At 39.1% G+C, this 18,782-nt stretch overlaps 1 protein-coding gene across 9 annotated transcripts in view; it reads left to right on the top strand.

Annotated features, from left to right (window-relative positions):
- Positions 1-18,782, top strand: part of LMO7 (LIM domain 7) — a 132,364-nt gene that overhangs the window by 23,174 nt on the left and 90,408 nt on the right. For all 9 annotated transcript variants that reach the window (XM_058019269.1, XM_058019267.1, XM_058019271.1 and 6 more), the window contains exons 2-3: positions 12,137-12,207; positions 15,920-15,989. In XM_058019269.1, the coding sequence (XP_057875252.1) occupies positions 12,137-12,207; positions 15,920-15,989 (141 nt within the window). The remainder of the gene's footprint in view (positions 1-12,136; positions 12,208-15,919; positions 15,990-18,782) is intronic.

Below are 18,782 nucleotides of genomic sequence, written 5' to 3'. Positions count from 1 at the left end.
TTAAGGTCAGAGTGTGTCTTTGAGAAAGGATGTATTTGCCATATGCAGATAAATTGTTTAGTACCCTGCTGACGTATTTTCCTCTTAATAAGAACAAAAAAAAAATTCATCAACGTGGAATTTTCTAATTATATAAAAAGGTGGATATCAAGGATTCACATTTTAAATGCTTTATGGGTTGAATATAGAGACTGATGTAAATTTTTGCCTCACCCATTCAGAATATGGAATAGTTTACAAAGAGTTGCGAACATTTCTGCAAGGATGTCATAATAAATACAAGCAAATTATAATTTTCTTATGTAATCAGGGGGAGATAGACTGCTTTTGACTGGTAATTAAATCCTACCTCTGGGCAGTGTACGCAGCAACTCTGGGTAGCTGCTGTGATAGTCAATCTTATCTTGGGTTCCTCTGCACACCCAAGCAAGGAGGCAAAAGCACTCTGTCAAACCAGTTTGGCTCCTCAAATAATGAAATAAATAACGCCGCATTTGCAGAGGAGCAGTGAAATGGCTGGAGGAAGTGTCATGCTGGAGGTGGTTGAGTAACACCTGGGTCATGTGCAATGCTCACCTGGGTCAGAAGGGGAGTGATGAGTGATGGTGTTGAAGAAGAAAGGGGGATGGGAAGGGGGGAGTGTTAAAAGAGTTTGGGAGAGCAGCAGTGCTTTCCTTCTGGACCTCTGTGCTCTTCACCTTAATTCTTTAATTGCAGTGCAGCGATTATCCCTGCGTGGGGCTGTGTGTGACTGGCAGCTGGCAGTGCATCGGCTGTCTGCGGTTTTGCAAGCCATGCATCAGGGATCTCTGGAGAATAAGAGCTGGCTAGTAATGCTTGGCTTAATAAATACTCCATCAGCTTCACCAAAACGTTCAGCTAGGAAGGACACGTGACAGGGCAATGTGGTGCTTAAAGAGGGACCTTTTCAATAAATGTTTAATTGTAAAATAGTGTGAAGTCCTGATTTTGAGGTTGTTAGTAGCCTGATCCCTGATTTCTGCTAGCAATGACCTTTGATTTTTTTTTTTTGTAAAGGCAATATATTTCAAACAGTGAAGGAGTTTGATTTTTTTTTTTTTTTGAGAGAGTGGGGAAATATATCTATAATTATGAGTAATGTGTGGTTACTGTTCAGTACTGTTCAGGGTGGCACTGTGCCTGCTGTGAGATGATGGAAGGGTCTTGAAGGAGCTGTAGCTACAACAGGATCCTCTTAAAAGCTGAAAGCTGTGTGGTTAAGCCCAAGAACATAGTCATTTCAGAGTTCTCAAAGTACAAAAACACTTGACTAGCTTGCTACTTGTTCACCAAATATTCCCTTTTATTTAAATGCTGTGATAGGGCAGATTCATATTTTGGAACTCTGCAAACACCTAATCAGTGACAAGCATTGGGCAGCACAACTTGCTGAGCCTAAACTTCTTTATTCCTTTGCCCCACTGATACTCTGCCTCATCTAGTTGTTCTCCTGTCATCATTTCATATGCACGCCATCCTTTTGTGGCTCCCTTGGACTTCAATTTCCTCCACAGCCATTCTTCCTCCTCTGACTGCAATGATTTAATTTCTGTGCCAGAGGCCATTTCTTTCATGTGCTGCCAAGGAGAAGGGCTGCGCAGGAGCGCAGAGCCCGTGGTCATGAGTCGTTCGGGATGTCTCCCATTAGATGGTGCTGTGCAGCAGCGGCGATGGCCTCTGCTGGGATGCAGGAGCTCACTCCTGGCGGCATCATCCCCAGGAGCCTTGGGAACGGGAGCGTTTGAAAGCCTTGCTCCCAGTGTACTAACTGGGTCCATGCACAGTGCTTTCCAAATAGCCCGATATAGTTAGTTGTATGTGTTTGTATTCCTTTCAACTCCATGTCTTAAAATTTTCTAAAAAACAGCTAGGAAAACCCTGAAATAATTTTTTTTTTCTTGGTGTCACTGTTCTATGTAGCTTCTCTCACTGTCTACCTGCTATCATATTATAAATTGTAAATGTAGTTAAGAAAGTCCCCAGCTACCAAACAGAAGCTTTGAAATCTTGCTTTTATTGTTACTTAGACAGGTCAGATCAGTGGAGTTCTTTTAAGTTAACCCTTTCCCTCAAGTTGTTAAAATTCCAGAGAAGAGTGTAGTATTTCTCCACCTGAAGTCAGCATTAATTTCAGTGACTTCCACCTGATTGTTTATTTCTACATAACTGCTGCTAGATAATATTGACATTTCCAAGCTGCATTGTTTAAGACCTGCAGTTAATGCCAAGTGCCATAGTTTACTGGGAAGTGATGTTGTGACTACTTTTCCAGAGTCTGGACATGCCACTAATTGCCTTTACGGTGTCTTTGACCCCGTTAAACGTTCACTTCCGCACAATTTCTTTTTTCACTGTCCATCTGTTTCCTTGTTAATGAGCCAAGAGAGCCTGGTGAAATGGCTTGGAAACCAGTGTGTGTAGTAGAGAGAGATGTAAAAGTCAGGGGATGTGGGGGCAGGAGGGAAGATGCACAGAGAAGGCTGTTGGTTCCCTGAACTCCATGTGCAAGCAAATGGGTGTAGTGTGAGAGAGAGGGGGGGAGAGTTGGGAGAGCACATCTCAGTATGTATGCTGCTCAAAGTACTGCTTACAGTAAAGGCTGAAAAATTTGAAAGGCTTGACGAATCTCTATAATAGCAAGAAACTACTTTTATGCATGAATAACCTTGCTAAACATGGGAAAACAATTGTATCTAAAGGATTTCCCCTCTGTGTGCATTTTCTTTTATCTAATGCCTTTTTTCCTCCTCCTGCTGAATGTCATTTCAAGACCTTGTGGTGAGCTCCCTAGTTTGCTCATGGCACCAGTGCTGGTCTCTGAGGAGGCATGGAGAAGTATTTAAAATATATGAAAAATCAGAGTATGGAACACATCCAGGATCAAAGCAGTAAACTTGTAAGAGATAGCTGTAGTCTGGGGCAGAAGCATGCTCTGGCTCTTGGCCCTTTCATCTGGTATCTCTGTATGTCTCTGCCATTTATATAAATAATCCCAACAGGGACCTGCTTGCAGGTAGCACCAGAGTTTTAGCATGTTTTTCTTAATCAGCATAAGCAAAGATATTGTTTTCTTTAAGGTCTGTCGCAGACATTTTTCCACAGAAATCCTTTCTTTCAGATTTCTGCATTTTCTGGGAAGCTGAGGGCCCCCAGAAAGAGAATGTAAACAATTGTTATCAGCTGCTGTGGAATGCAATAGGATTCACCTTGATTGGCTCATGTTCTATGTTTATAATTAACGGCCAATCACGGGTGCAAGCTAGGGACCGAGTCCTTGGACACAACTTTGTTATAGATTCTTTCTTTCTATTCTTAGCTTAGGAAGCCTCTGCAACTTCTCTCTTTATCCTATTAGTATAGTCATAATGTATTATATATTATATATCAATAAATCCAGCCTTCTGATCTAGAAACAAGATTCACCGTCTCTCTCACCACCAGCGACCCACTCAGGACTCTGTAATAAAGGTCCTTCCTGTAAAAATAGATGCCAGTGGATTGAGAGCATGTATTGAAATTTGCAGCAAAGACTCCAACCAGGAATTATAACAGTAGTAAAACTGAACTTAGAAAATACAAACATCCAAAGGCATTTTACAGTTTGCATTTATCTTTTGTTCCAAATGAGCAATACCAAATATTTAGAAATTCAATTACAGTGAAATGAAGACATCATTTAAAATACTAAATATAAATACATTAAAATGTTAGACAAATGTTATTTTATTACATCTACAGCAAAAAGGTCTAAGCTGTTACTGGCTTTAGTCCTTTTTTATGTTTGCCTTAGACAAATATGATTTTTATTATCATAGCGTTTTATCTGTTAATATTGCAAGTAATGCCTCTATTTGCATTGAAGCTTTTAAAGACTTTTTTTTTTCTTGTTCCCGTGAAAGAAAACTGCTGCAGTTGTCATAGGCGTTTTATTCCCCTCCTTTAGCAAAAGAAATTAGACAAAAATTTTGCACAGAGGCTTTTGGGGCAGAATTTTTGACTGCTGCTGTCTGAACTCGAAGTTCTTCATGAAGGCAAGTGACTCCCTGTCCCACTGGTCGCATACTGCCTGGCTCCCAGGGCACTGAATCACTGGATCTTTGGGTATGCCAAGCTTCTCAAGAATCTGCATAAAATCTGAATGTTGTCCTTTTCTTATCTCCAGCATGCTGTGGCTCCAGCCCTTCTCTGATGCTTGGCCCCCCTGTTTCAGCTGATATGCTCATTTTTGGGGAGTGGGAGAGGTGGTGGGATGTGTGTGAGGGAGTTACATGGAGATGGGGTTGGGTTTCTTTAAAATATATTTAGTACTATACTGAAGCACAAATGGCCTGGATGATTGCAGGATGCTTCATAAATGCAGACCCTTCACATGGGCTTGAGGAAGAGAGTGGGAATAGAGGGTCTGGTGCAGTTCCAGGATAGCAGGAAGATCATGGCTTTCTCCTGTGACTGGACTGCTCAGCCAGCCATACAAAGCCTTGTGCATCTTAAATCTGGAGGGAGATATTGAGAACAGACTGATATTCTGTCCAGGACAAGCTTTCTTTAAGGCCCTGGTGGACACTACACAGGAGGTATCTGTGCATGTACTCATTTTTCCACCTGCAACAGCTATGAATGGATTTGTCTCTTGATTGCTTATCCCCCAACTTGGAAAGGTTTTAACAACTTGAGGTCAGATAAGAACCAGTGCAGTGATGAATATGTAGATGTTTCAGAAAAAAGAATAAGAAATGGTGTATGGAGAGACTGACTTTTACAGTGGGCAAGTTCAAAATCTGTCTAGCATGAGAGCACATATATTATAAAACATAGTCATTAACAGATATCTAAGTAGTGAAACTGCAATTTCTCCGTGTAATTTCTTCTGTTATCTCAGTTTATGACTTTTCTGGAAACCACCATAATTCTTGTTCTCAGGTAAGTTTAACCATTTTCTATTAACTATTGTCAGAAAGAAGCACTGAAGTCTAGTACACCACTGTTTTACTGTGAATTAATTGAAAAAGACAACTTTCAATAAAGCAGGTTTTTACATACTTATGGAATTCAGTGCTTGCTTTTTGCTTATTTCAAGGGTGAACAGAATGTTTAAATGTCTTTTTCTTCATGAATGCTTTATCCTTTTCTCTGTTTAATAAGGAACATTTATGTTTTAGGGGCCCAATACCACTATTCTTTTACCACAAACTACTAAATTAGTAGGGAGCTCAACTGGAAAATTTTAAAATACTAATGTTAGTATTCTGTTGCCTTGGGAAGGTGAACAAATGCCCACTTTTATTTAACTGTAAATATGAGAAACTGAATGTGTGATTAAAGTTGAAATCAGCATGCATCACTTAAGGTGGCAGTTTTAGAGCTTGTGTGCATTCAAATGGTGTTTGCAGAATTAATAGTTTCCCAAGAAATCAGATGTAGCTATGTAATTAAAAATAAAATGTCAATGATTTATTTTTTTCAGAGATGTCTAGTCATTCAGATTTCACTTTGCATTGGCAAGCTTTGTGTTACTGGAACACCTACCTCCATCTAGTTGATGCCGCCCATATCTGCACATATAGTAACACTTTCTTGTCACACAAAGTGATGTATGATGGTTTTCCCAGTTTGACACCTGTCAGTACAGTCATCAGGATAAACAACAGTAGGCTTATTCATCTTGTTTTCCTTTATGAGATGGATGGTCTTGTTTGTGGGGGAGAAGCTTGATTGAGTTTATGGGTCCCAAATGTTTATCCCTGCTCTCTTTGCAGCATTGTTTCCCCAAGCCAGGCGTTCCGTGGGCCATTGGAAGGAAAATTTTCCTTTCATCCTTCAGATTGTGTTTCCACATGTGGTTTGACAGAAAAGCTGAAATGAGCAGAGTGTAAGGATCTGATGAGCAGAGATCTGTGTTTTTCACACCTACTGCAGCAGTAATGCTTTCCCTTCTTGCTCACCCCTTACTGTTTTTCTTCATCTTTTGTAAGAACGTAGCTGTGTGTTATTTCAGGAGTCTTGGTATGTTTGTCCAGAAGGCATACCACAATAGGACCCCATCATTATGTTGATGATAGAAAATAACAGTTAGGACCTTTTTTTTTTTTTCAATAATGAACCATTTCCTTTTATAAATATCTGTTCTGGTTTGCTATCAAAGGCAGTTTGGACTGAAGACTGAAAAATCTCTCCATTCTCTGAAATGTAATGATGCCTAGGGATTTGGGGTATGGGGTTAAACAGGGGAGTACAGCCTTGCATTGAACCAGAGAGAGTGAATTATTCCAACTGAAAAATAGAGATAAAGAGGAGCATTCACAGGGCCCAGCATAAGTGATCAATGGCAAAGATACTCATCTCCTTCCCTTTTCTTACTTTTGCTACATTTATTTGTAGATATTTTTCTTAGTCCAGCCATCCCTGTTCTTTTCCTCAGTGGCAGCATGCCTGTCATGGATTTTAGCTGTGAGTGTGGGGATTTGAGTTAAAGAGCTTTTTTTGTAGAAACCTAGGTCTTGCTCTTGACTCTTGTGTAGGTTAGCTTGGGCAGTGTCATGCTTTCATTGCTGGAGAGCTGACTGGGAGAGCTTCTTGAGCACTTGTTGACTGACCCCTTAGGAGTTTGTTGGACTGTGAATTAAATTGTTGATCAGGAGGGAAGATAGCAGCATTTTTCCCACAATAGCAGCATTTTTCCCACAGTGACCTTGCCTGCTTTGGGCCTGGCATCCCTGCTGCTACCAGAAGTGAAATGCCAGTAGTATTTTCCCATGGATGGGAACTGTGAATGCTCATTCTTTCTGTACATTTTCTTGGGGCTCAAAATTCAGGGAGACAGATCCTGCTGACTTCAAAAACGAGCTGCTGTTTTGTACTGCTTGACCTTGAGAAATCCAGTCATTGATATGGTTGGGCTGATAACTGCAATGTCAGAAGTTTTCTACCAAATGGCTGATTTTTCAACTTCTGTTCAAGACTGTGTACAGCAACCCTCTAAATATGGCTCCTACCACCCTATGCCCTTTGGGAGGGATAATTACTACAGGAGAAAATTGAGGCAATGTTATTGTTTGGGGTTTTTTTTGTTTTTTTTTTTTTTTTTTTTGTTTTTTTTTTTTTTTTAAGAGGGAGGAGATTAAAAAATTTGGGAGGAGAAGACTGTATGGGAAGACTGTAAATGCCAGGCAGCACAAGCCCTTTACTTCAAAGCATAATGACAGCATTTTCTGGTAGCTACCACATAAGCTGTTCAAATGCAAGCTCATGTACTGCATGGCATTTAAATGGAACTGCAAATAGCCATGAAAAGGGGAGGCAGGACTTTGGGTAGTGCCTCTGAACGTAGAAGAGGGAAAAAATCCTTACTGCCTTTTTGTACTTCTTTTTTTGATGTTGCTCTTCTTCCGTGATGGACAAGAAAAATCTGTCAAGCTGAGATATACCATGTTTTGACAATTGGATATAAAATGCAGTGGACTCAAAATGCTACTTGAAAACATTTTGTGAATCTACTTGCAGACCTGGTTATGCTGTACAGATGCCAGCACACTGGGAGTTGTCTGCATGCTTGCTTGTTGGCTGGGGTGTAGGCAGTGTATCTCCTTATGCGTCTTGCAGGAGCAGTACCATTCTGCACTGCATGAAGGTAGTTATAGCCAAAGGAATTCTGTAAATGGAAGAATGCAATGCTGGGGTTATTTAAAGACAGAGCCATTTGCCATGTAGCCTGATCCAGATTTGTGGTAATGGGTAGGGAGAAGAAAGGCCATTGGAAAGGTAGGAATTCAGACATTCATATGTACATGGGATGATCTGCTCAGGCAGGCGTTGTGACAGGAACTGGCAGGTGTAGCCAAAATTCTGTACTGGGGATGGCACCATTGCATCACTGTTGCATCACTGTCCCAGTTCCCTGCAGAAGACAGCCAGTCCTCTCTTCAGCATGCAAAATTTGTCTTTTCTTGCTGCAGACCATGCTGGGGACCTGAAATTGATAAATGAGTGTTGATCTGATTAATTGCCCTCTGAGTAATTGTTTGCCTCATGAGATCCTGGTATAAGCCTTCCTTCAGGCAGTTGCTGCCATCTGTGGTTCAGTATCTTGCATCTTCCTTCCATCCCTAACCTACGTCCTTGCATCAGGGAGCTGTGTGCTTCTAGCTGATGCAAGCAGCATTTCTCTCAAGTTGAGGCATAGGGACCTTGCAAGGTTTGAGGTGTTGTAGTCTAAAGGAAGGGTGGCAGAGGAGCTCTGAATGAGGTGGAGAGAGCAGGCTGGATGGCTGTGCCTGTGCCAAGGCATTGCTGAGATTGCAGGCTGGGCGTGGTGCAGCCCTGCCTCCTTGGCTCTGGGCAGCTAACGCTGTTGTGATGGAGAACTGGTCAGCCAGCATGCCTGGGTGCATGGTAGGATTCTTGCATTGGTTGGGCAGAGTCTACTTGGGCTGTTTCCATCACGGCAAAGTTAAATTGAGAAACCTACCAGTCCCTTCACTTTGAGTTTCGTGTGGTGGTAAACATTGACTGGCCTGTGGTAGAGCTGCCTTTTTTGCTAGAGCCATTCAAACCTGTGTAAACCATGGAAACAACTTGATATGAACTCCCTCAGTATTTTTTTTAATATTAACACTGAAAGAATCTTTTAACTTGGGATAGATTGTAAGGCAAAAGAGCCCTGCCTTATGATCAGCTATATTTGGCCTCCAGTATAGCAAGCCAAAGAAATGTACTCAATGATTATTTTGGTACTTAGACATACAATCAGCATATTCTGTGCTATGTGCTTTTTGTTCAGTTCATGATGAGCTTGATGTCATGCCATGCTCAGAATGGTCATCTTTGGTTATTCTTGATTTGTCTCCCGTTACAGGAATCACAGCAAACCTGAAAATAAACTAGCCCTCTGTGTGTAAGCATTTTTAAAATGTCTAAATTTAAATAAAGACTTGATATGCATACTCTTTGAAGAAAATTGGTTGGACCTGGCAATTGCAAATTACCTAAGTATTAGGGGACGCTATCTTTGAAAAACAACATTAAACTGTTTTATAGCAGCAAATAAATTTGATTTTATTATATAGCCTTTAATTATGTCATTGCTCTCATTCTATCAAAAAAAAAAGCAGTGATCGAAGCAGAATATATTCAACTGAATGGAGGAGAGAAAAGAGACCTATAATTTGGAGAAGGATGTTGTTCAAAGATGGATAGAAATCACTCTTGTAAGGTATTTTCTTTATTATTTAGTGGCTCACATGGCTAAATGGTTGAAAAATTGTTCAAAATCAATTATGCCTATTACATAAGAGTACCACACCCAGTATAAGCAGTTTTCATGAACAAACAATGACTCAGAAACCATAGACATAGTTTGAAGATGTAATATCTTAGGGTGGAATTCACTTTGTCTTACTTAGGTTCACCCAGGGAACTCTGAGGCAGTCTGTGTCTTTGCATTTTCTGAGCTTGAAGCTCTGCATTGGGTATAAGCCAGATGAAAATCCATAATGAGATAATCCTCTGTCTCTGTACAAAAACAGATTTTAAAATGGAGCACTTACTTTTGTGACATCAACAAATTCAAGTTGTTGTGCAACTTGGAAAATGTTTTGGTTTCATGCACCAGTGTTAAATTGTTCTTTGAGAATACTTCCTAATTACTTAATTATTAGTTATCCTTTGAAAGTCAATATTAATGAAACCTAACTTGGCAGAACCAATGCTTTTATATTAATATCAACAAGCCATGTAGTTGTCAAAATCAGTGGGTCACAAGATCAGTCTGACAGTTCCATCCTGTGTAGCAAATCAGTGTTGATTGCTGCAGCAGCTGCACAAATAGCTTAGTCAAAATGCTTCCAGTGTAATGTCTTCTAATGTAGTTTTAAGAGGTCTGCAAGTCTAATAGAGGCATTCACAGCCTTGTACTCAAATTGGACTCTTGCTGTTCAAGGAAACAGGATTATGCATTGCAGTGTGGCATTCTTGTGTTCTGGAGGGGCTACTCTGAAGTGTATTTTGTCCTCAGTGGCACATGTTTCTTGTCTTCCTCTGAATGATTTTTGAGGAGATTGGGCCTTAGCTACATACTCAATTCTAGGACACTTTTTTTTAAAAAAAGGAGGGATTTCACTGTGGAGGTTGATTGTGGGTTTAGAAGACATTGCAGGCTTGGGATGGGTTCAACTCTTGTTGAAGGGAGCACCTTGTCATCTATTGCGTGCATGACTTTACAGTAAACTCTCTATAAACACAAACATTTTGACTGTGTAGTCCTGTAGATGTCAGTGACAACTCCACAATAAGAACAACTTAAGGATTCTTAAGAATTTATTGGAGATTGAAGCATAGCTGTAAAGCTAGATTCCAGAGCTACGACCCTTATTACAGTACAGTTCTAATGTATGGCATGCAAATGTCAAATTTCTAACTTGCAGAATGAAGGGCATAATTTTAAACTAGGTATTCCTATTCCTCATATTCCCTATAACCTAGGGAACATAAATATTTATTCTTAAAGTTTCTGTGCTGTTGTTATGTTACGTTGGCTAGCTTCATCAAAATAATTATCACAAAATATACAGGTTTGGAAACAAAATATGCCACATATGAGATAAGGGTAGTTCTCAGATTCTGTGTTTTTAAGTGATTATTGACAATTATATTTCTAAGATGCAACTTCTAGTTTTCTGTAGGAACAGACTGTTGTTATATGAATATTGTATAAAGTGCAATTCTCCTAGGGGAATCATTATCATCCTTTCTTTCCCTGAATTTTGAATTTTTTCTTATCTTGAGTTGCCATGCCATCATTCATTTTCTGTCACTATCTGTTACATTTTAGGAAAAAACCTTAAACACAAAAGAAGATTTTTGTAATATCTAATTTTCTTCTCAATAGGAAGATTGACCTTTTAGCATTTGAATGAAAAGAAAACCTATGTTTAAGCTAATTACTTAATTTTTAGGATTTCTGGTGTTAATGTGCATCCCTCTTGGAATTAAAAAAACCGATAGGGTGGTAATGTAATAATTTTACAGATCCTGAAACAGCTTCATCCTGTCCTTTGCTCTTTTTACCAAGCAATTTCCTTACTTACTGTGATAACCAGTGGCTTTGCTCTGGATGCATGCAGGTTCCACAGCACTTTGAACTGTGTGCCTGAACTCCTGCACAAGATTGAGGATGGTCAGGATCCCCAGAGGCTGGCTTATAATTAGCTGGTGGCTGAACATGGTGACATCTAAGCTCAAATAAATACAATTCCTAGTATTTGATTTCTGTTCCCAGCTGGCCTAAAACCTCTCTTTTGGACTGATGGTAGAATTGTATAAAATTCCTTTTTTGACTTGCATGTGGGTTATTAATCTGGGTGTTTGGAAGAAATCTGCCAGATTTCGTCCCTGCAGGGAATGTAGGCACAGGGGGGGATCTAGTAGTGGCTCCAAATGAGTACAGGTTTGAGCAAATGCTTTATTTTTTGGGGTTTTGGGGTATTTTTTGAAAACTACTTTGCTGAAAACTTGTAGTCAATTCTTTTGGGTTTGGGTATCTTAAGTCCTTTATAAGACGTTGTTCTTGCTCACTGTTTTTCTCCTCTGAGTATACAAACAAGTCCCATTAGTATAGTCCTGCCACTTGCCAAGGAATGGGAATTGATGTGCACGTGGTAATGCAGACTTGGAATGGTTCTTTAGTCACACTGCCTTAGGTGCAAGTGGCACAAAAACCCCCACTATTAAAATACTTTGTGCTAGATATCATGGGTATACACGCTGTAACATGAAGTAGGAGATAAAAGACTTTCTCTCTCCTTTGCATTTCTGTTTGAAATTTCTTTTATGCTTTTCAATGTGACTGGTATTGCTTCAGAAAATAGGTATTCCCACAGAATTTAGCTGAAGATTGACTTACACTAGAGGAAACTATTTTAAGTGTTGGATCTGACTTCTTTTGAGGCATAAAGAACCGCCTTTTAAATACTTGCTTCTTTGAAATTAATGTAAGAAAATAGTAGTATGAACTAAGTGTTAAATCAGGGTTTGTTTGTTTTTAACTACTACTACTAAGATTTTCTTTCTAGTGCTGATTTTGTCTGTGTGTCCAATTAACTCTCAACTCTGATTCTTATAGGCAGTTACCAGGCAAAGCTTTGGAACTAAAGACTTTCGAGCAGCTCTAGAAAATGGAGTCCTGTTGTGCGAGTGAGTATTGGCTTACTTACCTATATAACAACCCTTCAGGTTAACAGCAGCTGGCCTCTCTCCTTCCTGGCCTCTGATTTTTTTTTTTTTTTTAAGTACCAAAAGTATTTTGTAGTAAATAACTTAAATTTATAATACCTGTTGTTTGTCATGGGAAGTAAAAGCAGGTTTTGGACATACTCTTTCCAGATCCAAATGTTCACTGTGTTGTCCCACACACTTCTTTGTCTGATACTGAGAGGACCATGCTGTTGTTGATTGGTTATATTGGTTTTGGTTATAATGCCCAGGATATCTCTGGGCTTTCTCTTCAGCTTCTGCAAGGTGGTGTGGCTGTAGCTGGGATCAAAGCACACAGTTACCCCTCTACCCACTGCTGTTGTTTGGGTTTGGATTTCTGTCCTCCATCCCCTGCCCTTTAGTGTTGATTTCATAAATCCTGAAACTACCTATTCCTGTCACAGAACTTTACACTCAGCTTGTTTTGGAGCACTTTCTGTAAGAAGCTTCCTCATGCTTATATATTGTAGGTTTGGCAATGATGGGACTTGCCTGGTTTCGTTGTTAGACTGAGTCAGAGGTGTAAAATGTCCACTCAACAGGTCTCATCCACATATCTGTAATTGGCTTGATACCTACCGGAACAGGTTTCCAGGACTGGAAGTGGTGCTAATCCCTTAGTATTTTAACAAACAGCAGTTGTAAATGTCATTAGAACACCAGTGCAAGAGCAATATCGTTAGAGAACTACCTGGGAAAAACAACAACAAAACCAACCAAACAAACCTTAAAGAAACCCAAACCCACAAATCTCAGGACCACTCTAAAATCAGTCCAGCAAAGCTGAACTTTTAGAAAATATTTGTGCAAGTTCAGTTGTCTGAGCTTCTTTTCCTATACATAATTTTTTCCTTCTGTGTATATCGCCATGTTTTCTGTCCTTACCTTTATTTCGCTTTGGACTCTTTGCCTTCCAGTCTTAACTTTAGAAGCATCTAGCAAGATATCTGTGATATGAGGCATTAATTAATTTTCACTAATATTGTAGAGCTGGATGCTCTATTTTCATTACTTATGTAATTAAATTTTAATGAGTGTGAATGTGGTAATAAAAATAGTTTGTACTTTTAATAAGGAAGTATATGATTAGTGAGATGTATATATTGTATTCAGATTTTTTATTTTAAGAATTGGCTATTAACTGATACATACTAATCTTCTGATATCTTCATTGTTGATACTTACTTGACAATAGAATGAGGATCCCTCTGCAAAATGCAAGTCAGTTAAATTTATCTGTAATTAATAATAATGCAAGAAAAAGCATCCTGCAATTTCTTCAGTGTCTTGGTTTGAAAAGACAGGTGTCTGCTAAGGAAGGCAGGAGTCTCTCTTGAAATGGAAAATGTAAACCCCCTCCCTCTGGATTATTATAATTTTGAAATTAGGGGCTCTCAGGCAAAGATATGGGAGCAGGAATAACTGTTCTTTATTAGGAAAAAAATAATTAATTTATACAAAACAACACTGACAAAGTCAGAATATGACCTGACACCCTGAGGCTCAGGGTGTCGGTAGCAGTCCCATTCAATGGTGGCTGCAGTCCTCCTGCAGTGACAGATGTGCTTCTGCTGAAGCAGTGATCCTGTAGAAGGGTGTAGTTTTCCTCTGAAGGTCCAGTGGTGGTGTTGATGGTCCTGGTCTTCCTCTGGGAATCCAGTGGGAAAAAGCTGTCTCTGTTCTTCCAAATCTCAGATGATATCCAGGTGGGAATGCTTGGCTCCTCCCCCTGGGTGGAGCATGTCACAATGGGGTGATGTAATTTTATCAGTGAGACTCAATGGCCCATTAAGAGAAGATATTTCCCAGAGGGAGGATGGGTTGTGGAAGAGATAAAGAAAACTGCCCCACCTGCTTTTAACAAGTGGCAGTCACATCTTGCATTGCAACCCAAGACATTCTAGTGACCAGCTTGCCTTAGGAGGCATGCAACTTTCTTTAAAGCAAAAGATGCCTTATTATGTTGTACTAAAATAGCTGTTCTCTTGTGTCATAATTTTCATAGAATTTCTGTGGAAAAAGGAAAGAGCAGATGCCAAAAATTTTCACATGCCCAGTTTTCACCAACGACAATATAGTGCAAATAATTGAGACAAACTAGAAATTAGATCGTCCATTTCCTTGGTTCACCTGTAGCATGGCTAATTTAGGTGGATGTATTATCTCTGTGGATTGTAGATCTGACTTAAACCACAGCAGATAAGACCTGTACTTGCACCACATATTCCTATAGCATTCAGTCAGTTTGTTTGTCCTACTCAATGAGTAAGTGCACACGTTGGCTGAGTGATCAGTAGTTGACAAAATAAAGCCTTTTACATTTTGCCAATTCTAGTGTGCACACACTAGAGAAAGAAATTTACTGAAATTTTTCTGGTCACATGCTATGTCGTGTTCTTCAGTAAAATAAATTTTAAAATTATGCATATGGAAGATTTAAAAATAAAAGGGGAGGAATTCAAACCTTTTTTTTTTATTCCACCTCAACAGATCACTTTTTTGGGTAAGAAAAGTGATCAAATGTGTCTTGTTTGCTAAATAACTCAGTGTTATTGAAAAATCTCAGGACCTGCAGTTCTTTTTTTTTTTTTTTTTGTTCCTGCAGGTATTTAGAAATGTATCCTTCATTCCAGTGTATAGGGGTCAACTGTTCTTTGTGTTTATTCCGAAGTACATTTTCTGCTTGAGCAAAAGACGCTTTTCCCCCACAGAGAGTTGTAAACTCCAGGTCTTATCTCTGCACCGGTGTGGGCAGATCACAAAGCCTTGCTGATGTTTTGTGTAGGGTAAGGAGTCTGGCCAGAGAAGCAGCAACAAGAAATGAGAGCAAGTAAAAAAAATCCTCAAAGGTATAGAGGCAGATGAAGTCTGCAGGGTGTCCTGAGGTCCCTGTTCTCCACTGACCCTCTGGTCCAGTGTGTAATTTGGTGATCCACAATATTTCAGTAGCTTCATTATTGAAAACTTGGGTATAGACTTGCAAGGAATCCTGTGCCTCATCTTTACTACAGGATAAGATATGCATTTGGGCATATGTATTCAATAGTGATGTGTTAGTCTGTCCTATCTTCTCAGCTTAATTGTGAATTTTATGTGAAGAATGATATCATGTACAGTCTCTTCTGACTGAGATGGAAAATGACTTGTGCAGGTAAATTGTGTGTGCCAAAAATGATTGCTGCACACAGCATACTGGATTTGGTAGCATTGTGAAAACTGAGATTATTTCTCACCCTTTCAGGAATATTAGTGCTATCACACTGAACTCTGAAAATCAATATTCTGGTACATTTTGGACATCTGCTCAGAACCTTTATGAGAAGAAAAGCTATAAATAGGAAATCTGAATCCAATTAACATCACCACCCTTGTAGTAGAAACACAGATCCTTTTCTGCCCACGCCTCCTCAGGCATTTTCTTTTCTTTCTCGCTTTGCTGTTCCCAGAAACCTCTTTGTGTGTGACTTGTTTCATTTTTGCTTCTACAATCTGTTCTTGCTTGTCACTTCTTGGGAGTGTTAATACATTCAGCTCAAATTCATTCAAATGATGTTACGTTAGGACCACATGCAAAGTATTTCTTAATAAGCATTGATGCTCATGCCTAAGTTCAGTGAAATATTTAACAGAAAATCATATAACTTTTTTTTAGTTTGATTAACAAGATCAAACCTGGCATCATTAAGAAGATCAATCGTCTGCCAACTCCAATAGCTGGCTTGGTAAGTAATGGCATTGAATCTAGTATCTGGCGTATGAACCAAGTGATCTCTGTTTTTAAAGAATTTTCAAAATTTTATCTCAATTTTCTTTTTTTGTTCAAAATTGTACCATTTCTATGTTATCTTAAACCGCAAAGGATACCTAATCTGTCATTTGCATCTGTAACTTCAGTCATCCTGTCACTGCATCAAGCTTCATCATCCCCAGATTTATCAAGCACTGGCTCCTGTGCACAAACCTCTGTGCCATTACTTGTCTCTATTTAAAGGCCACCATCCTATCTTAACATTTAGAAGCCACTTCCGATATCCCTTTCTTAGGGAATGGGCAAAGTAAGAAATGTTCTGTGTAGTTAAAGTATTTTTAGAACCTGTTTCACTCCACCCACAACAAAGCTTCAGTTGCATTAAAATAACTCTGATGATGCAAAGATCTCTCTGCAGGCTTCAGCTGAGGGATTTGCCAATGTTTTGGCTGTAAATCACATTGCTGGGGGTAGAGGTGGGAGATGCATGTCATAATTTTTACAGGAAATGTAAAAGATTTCCTGTGTGCTGTTTGGAAAATTTGCTGCCCAGAGCCTAGATTAAGTTTTCTAGCCATTTAGCATCAGAAACCCTTCTGTGGGCAAAGGAGTTCAAAGAATTCCTTCTTCATCACTTTTTCATTACAACAACCTTGTTGCCTGTTCATGTCACTTAGGGTGTCAAGGCTATTTAGCCCTGTCACAAATGCCATTGGTCTCATATTAAAAGATCCAGGATGAACAGGGACATATGCGTGATTCCTCTGACAAATGAAGATCCCACCTTATGACAAACATGCAACCTTAACATTAGGGAAAATTACCTGGTTTCTTAGTAGGAGTAGAATGCAAAAGTTCCCTAGATACTTTTATTTATATGTTTTTAATGGGATGAGCCAACAGAACATTGGCTTTTGCTGGTCACCCATGCAGCTCATTAGAGAATAAGTGTAGTTAACTTGGCTGGAGGTCATAAGATTAGGTTAAATTGCCATAAGTTATTGCATAAGCTGAGAATGTGCATTTCCACATCAAATGAATGTAGAAAGTGTTAATTGCCTTTGTCCCAGACAAGCTCAGGTATTTAGGCTTGTGAATATGACTGCTGCACATTCTTTTCCTGTGAGGCATACAAAAAAGAATTCAAATGAAACCAAAATAATTCTGGGGAGGACAGCACAGTTATTTGATCAGTGGTTTGATTCTCTATGTGGCCTCTGAAGTAGCCATTAGATTCAAGACAGAAAACCATAAGCTAGATTTCATTTTTGTGGTTAAGTGCTGTCTTGAATCATAACTGCAGGCACTTTTGTTTTTATATGCATTTTTTATTTCCAGATGTAAAAATGCAGAGTATTCACTTGGTGTGTAATTTATATTTTCCTGGTAGTGTATTTCTGTTTTTTGAAGTTGCTTCTACTTCCTACAAGTCTTCAAAAATAAAGGAAAGAGGAGGAAAGGCAAATGTTTCTTGTAAATAGAGCTCACCCGGTGTTATTGTTAAAACACAACTTAAAGGTAGTAATTGAGAGAGCTGATGTTTTCTGTTAACCTGTGGAAAACGTTTTACATAAACACTTCAGTTTCTGAAGACAACAATTATGAAGACCATATTGGGATGGTTTCAGAAGATGGTGCTTATGGTGATGATAGTGGAAGACTGGTTTTTACACACTTGAGAGAAGCCTTCTCAGTTATACCAGCTTTGAAGAGCCCAGGTTTCATCCCAGCATGTAGAACTCAAACTAAAAATTATGGGGATTTGCATTTATAAGAAAGCAGGCATTGATACCTGACAGGCTCAGGATACTATGGTTGAAAGATAGGTTTTAAAGATAGAATAAAACTTACTAGGAAATTCAGTGGTAGGCTTGCTTGACATGTTCTGGAGACATTTTCATTGTTTGTAGGTTGCTTCTGCCACAAATTTGCTTCTAGTATTTTCTGTGGCTTCATAAATGTTACATATACTTCTGTGGCTCTCGCTTGTGCTGTCTTCAGTGCCTTTGAGTCTCATACTAATTGTTCCCTAGCAAGCTTTCATGAGATCTAGAAATCACTGTTGGAAGGGCTGAATTTGGTTGCCATTTTTTGTCTTTTTTTTTTTTAATCCAGATGAAAATTTTAATTTTGAGAGATGACAGGGTTTTTTTCTAAAACAAAAAGGGATTGGATCATGTTCTTTCTACAGCTTCTTCTTGCTCATCTAGACTCATATCCTGAAGTCCATTTCCAAAACATTTTATGCCTTTATTGCCTAATTAGCATCCATTTCTCTCCTGAGTTTTCTGATTCAAAGGAAACAAACCCCCCGTGGTTTTGAGAGTTTTATGGCTGTCTGATTATCAGAAGGAAACAAATGCTTTGAAAGACATCTTGTTTCTCTTCCCCCTTCCCCCCCCAGCTTTCCCTCCCCTTTGTTTTTCTTCCCCTCCAGAAATTCCTTGAATTTTGGTTTTGTTCCCTAGGGAGTTAATATATTTCATTTCCATTAAGTATGTTGTTTAAGCATTGTGTTCACTTCAACTATTTGACAGGCTTTTTCAGCTGTACAGAAATGTGGTGTTGAATAGATGCCTTTGGTTGAATCTCTAGAAAGGTTTTGTTATGTCACTTCTTTGGTTATTTTGAAAACAAACTGTTTCAGTAAATTAGCAAGTGAAGGCCTATAGGAATAATTAAGCATTCTGTTCTGTATGGAATATTGTGTGCTAGAGTTCTTTTGCATTGAGTTAATGTGAGGTGCTGCTTTTAATGAGATCAGTGC

The sequence above is a fragment of the Melospiza georgiana genome, chromosome 2 (genome assembly GCF_028018845.1).
Source record: "Melospiza georgiana isolate bMelGeo1 chromosome 2, bMelGeo1.pri, whole genome shotgun sequence".
NCBI lineage: Eukaryota > Metazoa > Chordata > Aves > Passeriformes > Passerellidae > Melospiza > Melospiza georgiana.
This window is presented reverse-complemented; position numbering and strand designations above follow the sequence as displayed.